At 48.5% G+C, this 12,594-nt stretch overlaps 1 protein-coding gene and 1 long non-coding RNA gene across 7 annotated transcripts in view; one reads left to right on the forward strand and one right to left on the reverse strand.

Annotated features, from left to right (window-relative positions):
* The window catches only part of IARS1 (isoleucyl-tRNA synthetase 1), a 72,333-nt gene extending 65,913 nt beyond the window's left edge, over positions 1-6,420 (forward strand). For all 6 annotated transcript variants that reach the window (XM_047701192.1, XM_047701197.1, XM_047701191.1 and 3 more), the window contains one exon: positions 5,928-6,420. In XM_047701192.1, the coding sequence (XP_047557148.1) occupies positions 5,928-6,010 (83 nt within the window). In that variant the 3' untranslated portion in view covers positions 6,011-6,420. The remainder of the gene's footprint in view (positions 1-5,927) is intronic.
* LOC125084076 (uncharacterized) lies at positions 344-12,338 on the reverse strand. Its single transcript, XR_007122458.1, has 3 exons — positions 12,298-12,338; positions 11,054-11,058; positions 344-480 (listed from the first exon to the last, which is right to left on the reverse strand). It is a non-coding gene; the product is annotated as an uncharacterized LOC125084076 (long non-coding RNA).
* Between the last annotated feature and the right edge of the window lie 256 nt (positions 12,339-12,594).

A 12,594-nucleotide genomic window follows, 5' to 3' on the forward strand; every position in this document is an offset into this window, starting at 1 on the left:
CCTTGCTGATTGTGTTTTTGCTCTTTTCTAGAAATTTGCCATATTAGATTGTTAAAATAATAATTAAAAGGATGATTGCTTTTTGCACTGAAAATAATGTTAGAATATATTGGTAAGTTATTAAAAACACATGCTTCTAGATAAATTAGCATCTATTTGCCAATTCTAAGATCACTCTCTTCCCCAAGGATCGGAACAGTGACAGTATTATGAAACAGCAGCTCGTGGGCAGCTTGTAATGGTGTGGTGCCCCCTCCGCTAGCGTGGACAGAGCATACTTGCAGGCGCTTTCTCAGCGAGCCCCGAAGATTGGAGAGCCCAGGCCTGTCACTCGGGAAGGAGACGGCGGTGGCCCCAGCAAGGCCGGTGGCACCTTGCCCCAAATCCACTCTGGTCTCAGGGTCCCATCACTGGCCCCATTCTCTTCTTCATCCTTGTCACCTGTCACCTGTCTGCTGCTGGAGCCCTTTCCCCAAAAGGCTTCTGTTTGTGTGGTCATCACTCCAGTTACTGTAACTCAAACCCGTTTATTCATTTAGCCTTGCAGCCTGGGTCGGCTATAGCTCTGGCGGGCTCTCCGTGCTGGGGGACAAATGCCCAGAGTTGTCTTGTCCTTGGTTCTCTGCAGTTTGATTGTGCTCTGCCCAGGTGTACGTGTTTTGGTAAAAGGGCTTCTTCAGTCTTTCTCAGAGCACCCACCTCCGTGCCCATGCCACCGGTCTGTCCCCAGTGCTTCTCCATCACCTGCTACAGCCTTGGCATATGAACTCTAGTACTAGATTAATCCCCACTGCTGTGCTGCATCTGTGTCTGGTCTAAGGATCTCGGTGTCTCTCCTACAGTGCTGCTGTTGCCTTTCAGAATGCCTTGTAGCTTTTTGTTGACAGCCTGATATGAGGATTGGGACACGTGACCTGAGGTGAAAAGTTGGGGTGAGGCTGGCTGGTCGTCTGGCATCAGAAGTGTCCGTACTTCTGTCTCATCCAGCTCTAACCCGTTGTCCTGCAGAAGCCCACAAGGGATGGGACTCGTTCTATAGTTCTGTGATTAGTGCTCAGTCTCTGGGGACCCTGTGTCCCTGGGCCATGACCCCAGCTTCTCTGTTTCTTCCTCCAGTAAGAGAGGGCCTGGCAGGGCTGGACCAGGTTATGTCCCTTCCTCCAGGCCAGTTAGGCCCTGTTTTTTGGGGGGTGGGTTTGTTTGTTTGTTTCTTTGTTTGTTTTTTAAAAAGTATTTACTAATCAGGAAGGACTTGTGCCATTTTGCTGGGATTCTTGTTCTAGAAGTCTTACATTTGTTTTCTCCCTCGTGTCCTCCAAAATTGCCTCCTTGGGGGTCCAGTTGATTTTTTCTTTTTTTTTTTTTTTTAAAGATTTTATTTATTTATTTGACAGAGAGAGATCACAAGTAGACAGAGAGGCAGGCAGAGAGAGAGAGAGAGAGAGAGAGAGGGAAGCAGGCTCCCTGCCGAGCAGAGAGCCCGATGCGGGACTCGATCCCAGGACCCTGAGATCATGACCTGAGCTGAAGGCAGCGGCTTAACCCACTGAGCCACCCAGGCGCCCAATTTTTTCTTTTTTTTTTTTTAAGCACACTGTCTTAAGCACACTGTCTTTTTAAGCACACAGTTCACTCCACACTTCCTTTTGTGTATTTCTCTTTTGCTATTTTTTTTTAAGATTTTTATTTATTTATTTGACAGATCACAAGTAGGCAGAGAGGCAGGCAGAGAGAGAGGAGGAAGCAGGCTCCCCGCTGAGCAGAGAACCCGACGTAGGGCTTGATCCCAGGACCCTGAGATCATGACCTGAGCCAAAGGCAGAGGCTTTAATCCAGTGAGCCACCCAAGCGCCCCTCTTGCTATTTTCTTAGTGTTTACTGTGGGGATTACAGTTAACATTCTAGATTAACAGCAGTCTGGTTTGAATCAATACCAGTCTGACTTGAGTTACAAAAACCCTGCCCGTTTGTATTCTTGTCAGAAACTGCTTTGTATGCCCCAAAACATAAATTTTTAACTGTGTCTTATGTATATGTCTTTTAAATCATCTAGAAAACAGAAAGCAGAGTTATAAAGCAGGCATGGGCAGCACGTGGCAGTTACCATCGGTGTCCTTGCGTCCCAGCCTGAGGCCCTCCAGTGGTGCCGGGTGCCCTGTGCTTTTGTTCATTTGCAGTGTCTTCACTGCTCCTCAGCTCGGCCTTCACTCCCTCATCAGCCGGATTTGGCCACAAAAGTTCTTATTTTTTTCAGAGTTGAAAGCCTGGGGTCTTCCCAGGACTGTTCTGCGTGTGCACTCTGCCCTGGACACACACACGGCTTTCTGAACCACGCCGTCTTCAACTTTGCCCCCAGACTGTAGGCCCTCTGTCACATGCTGCATCCGCAGCCTTGTGCCCCCCAGCAGCTGTGGGCTTTTGTTTGCCTGACTCTATTTCCCAGCGATGCCTGCACTTTTCCTACCTGGGCAGGTTCCAGGTTCAGGTGAATGGAGATAAGCGCCCTTTGTGAGCCCCCTTGAGGGGGCCCCAGTCGCGTTAGGACACACACGATGCCTTTGCTCTGTCCTCCTGGGACCATGGGGTCCTCAGGCTGGGAGGGTCGGGCAGCCAAGCACAAGTGGGACAACCACAGATCTTTCTACCCCCTACAAGTTGCCTTCTCGAATGTGGCATTTGTGTGGTTACTGTGAACCTTTGATTGTTTCTAGAATCCTGACGACAGTAGTTAGTGGAGTTTCTGTTGAAGCTGCATGTAAAGGAGCATTTCATTGTTTGGGGACAGTCAGCCCAGGCCCACTTCACCTCAGTTACTTGGGGCCACAGGGAGTGTTTGGACAGCACGAGGGCCAGAGCCTCATAAGGCTGTGTCCAGTCTGTCCTTGGCCCACAGCAAGGCTGAGTGAGACCAGTTCTCCAGGCTGGCCTGACAGATGGGTGTAAGCCGGGACCATGAGACATACAAGTGTCTTCTCGGTTCTGGGGGCCAGAGGCCAGGTGTCAGCAAGGCCACGTTCTCTTTGGAGGCTCCAGGGCAAAATCTGGCCTTTGCCTCTTACCAATTCTGGTGGTTCCAGGTGTCCTGGACTTGTGACTCTATCACCCCAGCCTTGGCCTCTGTGGTCATGGCCAGTTTCTGGGAAGTAGAACAGGGCATGTCTTCTGGAAAGCCATGATTTAAACCCACTGCATTCTCTTGACCGTCTTCTCGGTGGTGAGGGATTTGTTTGAAATGCACTCTGGCTGTGGGTTCCTTATTCAGGGCCCCAGCATTTGTGGGGAGGACGGTTCACTGGATTTCCCAGTCTGTAGACCCCAGGTTTTTTCTTATCTCACTTTGATAACCTTTAGTGCCAAAGCTTTAAGCTTTTAGTGGCTTAAAGCTTTGGCACTAAACGTTAGTGCCAGAAAACCAAAATGTTTAGGTATCTCTTGGGATTCATGACTTTTGGCTTAGAGGGTTCCCTCACTTTCTTCTCTTGTGTAGTTCCTTTTTTTTTTTTTTTTTTTTTAATGTTTTCTATTACACTTTAAAATTTTCTGCCCTGTTATTTAAGACTCAAGCCTCCGTTGCACCTGGGTTCCTCTCTGTAACCAAACATTCCTCTGTGCCTCCACGTGGCTTTCAGGGGCTCCCTGTGTCCACGCCCTCGCTGGCTTAGGGCTCTATCCTCTGTTGAAGCGGCCTGTCTGCAGCCTGTCCACCCCCAGAGTTGTCTCCTGTGCGTTCCTCCCTTGACGGTGTCCCCACTCAGAGTCCCCACGGCTTCCTTATTCCCCACATGCGCTGGTCCCCAGGGGCAGCTGAGCCATGGACGTGAAGAGGCACCGTCGTCTATGGTTCTGTGTGTGTGCTGGCACCTGGCTGACACTGACCAGGGCAGAACCACGTTTGTGAGATTCTGTCCGTGACTCACAAAGCAGGCCTTGCTCCGAGTGTGACCTCACTGTGCCCTGAGACCTCAAAGGCTCAGTGATCGGATCCCCGAGAAGCCTGGGGCTCTTTCTAACCCATTGTCTCTGCCCTCTTCCTCTCAAAGTTGTCTTTTGTAAAACGGTACTAATTCGGTAAATTAGAAGGATCCCGCTTGTTCACAAGCTGCTCAGTATCATCTCCAGGCCTGTAGTACCTGCATGGAGGCAGCTTCAGGAGTGACCTCCAGCTTTCCTGCTGGGATGAGAGCCGATGGAAGGTCCTTCCCTTTGTTTTTGTTGTTTTGTTTTGTTTTGTTTTTTATTATGTTCAGTTAGCCAGCATATAGTACATCATAGGTTTGTGTTGTAGTATTTAATGATTCCTTAGTTGTGTATAACACCCAGTTCTCGTGTTGGGAGGAGCACTGGTCCTTCCCTTTGAATTCAGATCTGCTAGAAGAAAAACCGAGGGGGCAAAGAGCATTTTAAGGTTTTCTTCTCTCTCTCTCTCTTTATTTCTTCTTGGGATTTTATCTATTTAGTGTGTTTTGAAGAATTTTTTTTTTATTTGAGAGAGAGGGATAGCGTGAGCATGAGGGTCAGAGGGAGTGAGAGAAGTAGGCTCCCCGGTGAGCAGGGAGCCTGACGGGAGTCTCTGTCCCAGGACCCTGGGATCACAACCTGGACCGAAGGCAGACAGTTTACCAACTGAGCCACCCAGGCGTCTGTCTGTTCAGTGTATTTTAATCAGTTACGTTTGGTTTATACTTTTAGATGCTCAGAGTTCTTGTCATTGTATCAGCTCCCATATTCTGTGACACGAGCCTTTAGTCTTTGGTAACTTTGTGCTCTGGCCTCATAAGATGTTATAGGCTTATCATGTCCTTACATTCCCCCACACCCTACACGGTGATTCCTCCTGCTGTAGGGAGTTAATATTTGGAGACCTCGAAGGTTCTCTGTGGGCCTAGGAAACACCTGTTTGGGGCAGGGTGTGTGGACATCTGGGTCAGCGCACAGGGCTAGTTAGTTTGGAGGGCTTTCCTCCAGAAGGTCTGCCCAACACTTCACCCAAACTGTAGGGAGTTAGGTGCCTTTGACAAACTCAGAGAAGAGGCCACACAAGACCACTGTCACTTCTGCCAACTGTAAGTTCACCCTCAGGTTTGATAATTTACCAGCAGGATTTATGGAACTTGCTGGAAACTATTGAACTTGGGTTTTTAATAGGGAAAGGTACAGAGGGCCAAATCTAGGGGTCCAGACATGGGGCTTTCAGGGGCCCTCTCCCAAGGAGTGATGGGCAGTGTTCCCTCCTCCCGGCCCCTCACTGTGACAGTGGTGCACACAGTGTATTACCAAACGGGAAGGCTGCCCAAGCCTGGAGGGGGTCCAGAGTCTGCAGCGAGGCTTCATTACATGGGCACAGTTTGTTCATTGCCCACGCAGCTGCACTGTGTTGGGGGATAGCACGTGACTGAAAGCTTCCACCCTAAATCCCGTGGCTGGTCTTTCTGGTGTAGCTGGCTCCACGCAGAGTCCCCTCATTAGCAGAAGCTAGGAGGAGTATTCAGGGCCCACCATAAACAAAACACTCCCATCACTCAGGAAGTCCCAAGGGTCTAGAGGGTCCCCCAGAAGCTGGGACAAAGACCAGACCCCTTAGGGTGAGGCCAGATCCTATACAGAAGCAATCAACACCCCCCCCCCCCAAAAAAAAGCAGTCAACAATTTTTTTTTTTTTTAAGATTTTATTTATTTATTTGTCAGAGAGAGAGGGAGAGAGAGCAAGCACAGGCAGACAGAATGGCAGGCAGAGGGAGAAGCAGGCTCCCTGATGAGCAAGGAGCCCGATGTGGGACTCGATCCCAGGACGCTGGGATCATGACCTGAGTCGAAGGCAGCTGCTTAACCAACTGAGCCACCCAGGTGTCCCGCAGTCAACAATTTTTAAATATTCATACAGAATAGGTAGAACATTTACTTTTTTTTTAATCTTCTTTCCATTCTAGAAATAACAGAAGAAATCCCCATGAAGACTTTGAACATGAAGACTGTGTATGTTTCTGTATTACCCATGACGGCGGAATTCTAACATCATATTCCACGTGACGGAGGCCTTCCCACACCACATGCCTGATCCCTGCACACACGGAAGATGTTTCTTTCAGGGGCACATATGTTTTGCTGCTCTGGGTTCACAGTTGGAATGGGGGTGATTCCTCAGGTGACTTGGCGCCTCACAGTAATACTTAAACGTAACCCGCAGCTCCCGCGCAGCCACGGGGAGGGCAGGCTGCACCTCTGCTCACTTCTGCACTTGCACAACATGGAAGTGATTTCAGTGGCAGATTTATATATCATTCTGTGGCCTTTTCAGACTTGCTTGAGATGTCTTGAAGGTATGTGTTAAATATTTCTGCTACCTGGATTTTCCTGGGTAATTTGATGGAATATTTGAAGTTTAAGTAAATTAGAACAATAAATAAATTTTCTCTCAGATAATAAATGTATTAGAAGTAATTTATTCTCCCATAGTCGAATGAAACCTGAAATATGTAATCTCTAAAGAACACAAAAGCTTCATAGTGACCTCATTATTAAGACATAGCTAACCATCTAATTTCACTTCTTCCCAAAATCCTGTGTCAAAGAGGCAGATGCCAGGACAAAATCAGCTGCAGAAGTTTTTTGGGGGAAACAAATGATGGATAAAGGGAGGGGGCAGGCCCCTGCAGACAGAGAAGAGGAAGAAGGGAGGGTTGATTAGAAAAAGCCCAGCCTGCAGGGCAACCTGGGGACGTCTGGGTCAGGCCTGGCTTCCCCCATGGAAAGAGTCCAGAGGTGGGCAGACAAGACCAACTTCACCCGCCCACCTCGGTCGGTCCGTGGCAGGGCACTGCCAGGGGGCAGCGGTGCAGATGCCTCAGAGGGTCTGAAGAAGTTCCCTAGCTGGAGGCCATCCACCAGCTGTGCTCCTGTGTCAGGGTCTCCTGGAGGGGAACGGCATGGTGTGTCTCTGGCTGCTAAAATTAATGCATTTCAACTCCACAAAGTTGGAGGGGAGAAAAAAAGAACAAGTGTGGGTCAGGATCATTGGAATGCCTGTGCACTACTGTTGAGAATGTGAGATGTGGCCACTATGGAAAACTGGATGGACATTCTTCAAAAATGGAAAAATGTTCTGGCAACCTGGATGTGTGCCCCAAAGAACTGAAGCCCGGGTCTCGAAGAGATTCAGCGCCCCAGCTAAACTGCGGCGCCTCTCCGTATCCAGCATATACGCACAGTGGACCAGCATTCAGTGTCTACGGAGAAGGATGCGCCTTGGGGCCATTGTGCCGAGTGAAGCAAGCATGGAGAGACGAGTGTTCCGAGATCCCACGTCTGTGAGGTCCCTGGAGGAATCCAGCAACCAAAGCTGCCCCAGGGAGGGGAAGGGGGACTTGTTCAATGGGAACAGCTTCGGTTTTACAAGATGGAGTTCTAGAGATCTTTCTGCCACTGTGAATATAGTTAACACTACCGCATGGTTCTCATGAAAGTGGTGAAGTTGGTAAATGTTAGGTATCTGTTACCACAATTTTGAGGTATTTTTAATGTCAAAGGGACAGAAGCCGCCCTGAAAGCTCCCACTGGCCAAAGCTGGAGCAATTTGAGCAAGAAAATAATTTAGTATTGGATTAAAATCCAAAAAAAATGTTCATGAGTCCATACTGATATCAGTGACTGAGAGAGAAGTGACAAACAACTTTGTAGCTACTCCCCCTCATAGCTGCACCCTATGTCCCCGTGGTTAGAAGTGGGCAGTGCTTGGTGACCTATTTCCTGCAGAACAGAAGTCAGCATCAGCCACGGAAGCATATGCTTTCTGTATGATGAGAGTGGCTCTGTGCCCCCCTGTCTAACAATGAGGAAAACCTCAGACAAGTGCACACTGAGAAACATTCCACACAGTACCTGACTCCAGACTGTCAAGGTCGTCACAAGCAAGCCATGCCTGCGAAACTAACCCAGACCAGAGACGTAGAGCTGCAACATGAGGTTTGAAGGAACAATTCAGTTCATAACAAGGTCATGGATCCACAGACTCAATATTGACAATCCACCCAGCTGCCGTAGAGAGTCAAGGTAATCTCATTCGAAATCCCAGCAGAGTATTTTGCTAAGTGAAATAGAGAAATTCAAATATTATATGATTTCACTCATACGTAGAATTTAAGAAAGAAAACAAGCACATGGAAAAACAAAACAAAACAGACAAACCAAGAAACAGACTCTTAACTGCAGAGAAACACACTGTCGCCAGAGAGGAGGGCGGCAGTGGGGGGTAGGAGAAATAGGTGATGGGGATGAAGGAGGGCACCTGTCATGCTGAGCACCTGGTGGTGTATGGAAGTGATGAATCACTATATTGTTCCGGAAACTAATACTGACACTGTATGTTAACTACTGGAATTTAAATAAAAAGTTTTTTAAAATCCCAGCAGGGTTTTTTTCATACACATTAACAGGCTAATTTAAAATTATATGGAAACAAAAAGGATTCAAAAGCCAAATAAACTTTCAAAGAGAAGTGAAACGTTGAAGGACTTAATCTGATTACGAGATTTCTAAAACTATAATAATTAAGGCCATGTAATTGGCATAAAGATAGGATAGAGAGGGGCGCCTGGGTGGCTCAGTGGATTAAAGCCGCTGCCTTCGGCTCAGGTCATGATCCCAGGGTCCTGGGATCGAGCCCCGCATCGGGCTCTCTGCTCAGCGGGGAGCCTGCTTCCTCCTCTCTCTCCCTCTGCCTGCCTCTCTGCCTACTTGTGATCTCTGTCTGTCAAAAAAAAAAAAAAAAAAAAATCTTAAAAAAAAAAAAAAAAGATAGGATAGAGAACAGGGTAGAGAATCCAGAAACAGACCTACACATATATTTTTGGTCAATTCTTTTTTTTTAAATGATGCCTTTGATGTCACTGGGTGAAGGATAATCTTTTCCCCTAAATGGCACTGGAGCAAGCAGCTGGTCATAGACATGCGTGCACAGAACTCAGCCTGTACCTCTCCGTGTGCAAAAATTAAAATGTATCAAAATATAAATATAGCGGGGCGCCTGGGTGGCTCAGTGGGTTAAAGCCTCTCCCTTCGGCTCAGGTCATGGTCCCAGGGTCCTGGGATCGAGCCCCGCATCGGGCTTTCTGCTCAGTAGGGAGCCTGCTCCCTCCTCTCTCTCTGCCTGCCTCTCTGCCTACTTGTGATCTCTCTCTGTCAAATAAATAAAATCTTTAAAAAAAAAATATGTTCACAGAGAACTAAATGTTAAGAGCTAAAGTTGATCCATTTTCTGTAAGAAAACAGGAGAAAAGCCCCCCCAAAATACCTACACCTTAATCCCTGGGAAACGATGTGATTAAGGTTATAGGCTTTACGATTAAAGAGACTATCCTGATTTATCTTGGGGTGGGGCAATCTAATCAAAGGAGCCTTTAAAAGGGGAGAATGGAGGTCAGAGAAACTGGCAGGAGGGGATAAGAGGTTCCAAGCAAGTATTTGCCGTGCCTTTGCTGGCTCTCCAAGGTGCGGGCCCAGTGCAAGAGGGGGCGAGGCCTGTAGGGGCTGTGGTCACCTCAGAAGGCAGCCCGCAGGGAAATGGGCCACAGTCTTAGAGCAGGAAGGAGCTGAGACTTAGAAACGGTTCTTCCTCACCAGCCTTAGAAATGGTTTTTCCTGGGGGCCACGCTGGTGGACACCTCAGTCTGGGCCTTTGTGAGACTCAGCAGAGGAACCATCCAAGCACGTCAGACTTCCAGGTGCAAAGTAATAAGCTCGTGTGGTCCTAAGCTGCTTAATTTGTGATTTATTACAGCAGGCATAGGGGGCTAATACACAGTGAACGAGGCAAATATTTCTCAAATCTGTCTCAGCGCAAACTGAGGCGCCTAGGCTGCCCAGTCGGTTGAGCATCCCCCTCTATTTTCGGCTCAGGTCATGATCACAGGGTCCTGGGACCAAGCCCCGAGTTGGGCTCCCTGCTCAGCAAGGAGTCTGCTTGAGATTCTCTGTCTCCCACTGCCTCCCCCTCCCCTGCTTGCTCTCCCTTTCCCTCTCTCAAATAAATAAAATCTTTAAAACACACACACACACAACATACACAAGAAAATATAATAAAATTGGGCTTGAAAATTAAAGACTTAAAAAGACTTGTTCTTCAAAAGGTTTGTGTATATAAAATGCAATTCACAGACTTATGAGATATTTGCAAAACATCTAGATGTGTATCTCGAATATATCAGGAGCTCTTAGAACTCAATAATAAGACAAACAACCCAAGTTTTTTTTAATTCAGCAAAAGATCTGAACAGACATTTCACCAGAGAAGGTGCGCAGATGGCCTCAGACACACAAGTGACGCTCAGCACCGTTAGCTGTCAGGGAAATGGGAAACTAAAGCCACAGTGAGAATCGTCACGTGCCCACTCGACTGCTAGAAGTTAGAAGTCTGACGCTGTGGTGTGAGGGGTAAGGATGTGCTGCTTTTGGGCACTTGAAATGGGACTGTTGGTTTGGAAACAGTCTAGCAGGTGTTTTTAAGATGAACAGACCTTGGGTCCATAGTAGATGGCCCAGACCTTGCCAGACTTGTCCAGACTTGCTCCTTTGTGTCAGAACCACTGTAAACCATGGACATAACTGACAACCAAAGGAGAAATCTGGGAAGTGGAAAGAGGAAGGCAAACTGGTTTGGAGCGCATGGCTGGAAAAACAGGGGTGGGTGTCGTAAACCTCTCCAACCAACAGCAGAAGGTGGGCCTACCTAGCAGAGAGGAGGGCCCAAGCCCGTTTGTTCCTGCCCCAATGGAACAGGAGTCCTTCTAGCATGAAGAGGCCCCGCTAACAGTAAGCAGGAAGGGGAAATGCTCCTCCTTCCACTCAGACCCAGTATTCTGGAGGGTGCATTCTGCGGGCACAGCTAGCACCCCGCCACAGCGGCCTCTTTGTCCTCACTGGCCTGAGGCCCTTGGTAGCCAGGGTAACCGGTGCTGGTGGGGGTTCTGGTGATAACAGGCACATGCCCTCTGTTTCCATAGGTAGGAGAGCTCCCAGCACAAGCCCCAGGCCGGGGAAGCCTCGTTCTCCCCCAGGAAACCCCTTCTCTCAGGGACCCAGCACCCCAGCCTGTGGGTGGACCTCGGGAGACACAGGGTAAGTAATGTTTTCCCTTCACAGGGGCGTTTCAAGCCCGCTGAAATGAGTGTCAAACATTCCAAGTGCTTAGAAATGCCAGTTTCAGCCTGTCCCTAACCAGTGTGTGACTGGGCCAGCCTTCGTGCTTCCTGCAACTGCACAACCCTCTCAGCAGTAACAGTCAGGAACAGTGAAAAAAAGGGTTATTACTCACAGGTCCTGGAGAGCACCTGGCATACCTGAGGCCCCCCGTGGGGTCTCAGAGAGAGACAAAGTGCAGGCTTGGGGTTCTGCTTTTATTGGGGTCAAGGATGGAGGCCTAGATTTTCAAGGGCTCACTCTTTATTGATGAACTGAAAACATAGGAGCCGGAATTTAAAGCTGCGAAAGAGAAAACACAAGTGGGCCAAATGGTCACTGATCAAAGTGACGTCCTTCAGTTATGCTCTAGTAGTTCTCTGCGAATGAGGTTCTTCTAAGTCTGGCCTCCTCCACTGATTAAAGTCGACGGAGATCTCTATACGCAGAGGAGCCTGCAGGACAGGGAGCCGGGCCGGGTCTTTCTCTAGCCGAGGGGCGGGCAAGGTGGGGTTCACGAGGGCTGTGTCTGAAGTAGGTGTGCCCGCAGCCAGAGACTAACGCAGGTGCTGGCATCACAGCAAAAGAAAAACAACTGTCAGGGCCTGGAAACCATCAAGACCTGTTGCTCTTTTGGGAGCCTTGTTCTCTGACTCTGCTTGGATTGTGAGGAGCAAGGGAACCGACCAGGAGGGGTCCGTGCTTGGCCCGACCGAGGCCCCACAGGAGCCCCTGGCGAGTGGAAGAGGCCCAGGTGCCCTCCTGCTCCCGCTGGGTCTCCGACCCATCGAGGTCCCAGCTCCTGGCATGCGGCAGCTGGGAGCACAGCTGGTGGGCGCTCCACAGGACAAGAATCAGAATTCTCTGGAGTAGCGTTTGAATCCCTAAAGAGGTTAATGTGTGGCCACAAATGGATACAGTGTCTCTTCAAGTTGATAAAGTGCATTTACACAACCAAGCCTAGACTGCTTTCATAATGGTTCCTACTTGACAGGAGACTTCTGTTGCCCTGTTGTAGCAGGTACCCAAGATAAATCATCTTTTCTTTGCAAATTTGAGCCTCTTGTGGTGCTACCTTATAACCACAGTGAGCCAAATGATTCAAAACTGTAATGATATTTTCTAGACACTTTTTTTTAAAGATTTTATTTATTTATTTATTTGACAGACAGAGATCACAAGTAGGCAGAGAGGCAGGTGGGGGGGAGGTGGGAAGCAGCTTCCCTGCTGAGCAGGGAGCCAGATTCAGGGCTCGATCCCAGGACCCTAAGATCATGACCTGAGCTGAAGGCAAACACTTAACTGACTGAGCCACCCAGGTGCTCCAATTTTTAATAGTTTTTTTTTTTTATTAAGAATATTTTATTTTTTTTTTATTAAGAATTTTTTAGAGCAGGGCGCCTGGGTGGCTCAGCGGGTTAAGCC

The sequence above is a fragment of the Lutra lutra genome, chromosome 13 (genome assembly GCF_902655055.1).
Source record: "Lutra lutra chromosome 13, mLutLut1.2, whole genome shotgun sequence".
Lineage (NCBI taxonomy): Eukaryota > Metazoa > Chordata > Mammalia > Carnivora > Mustelidae > Lutra > Lutra lutra.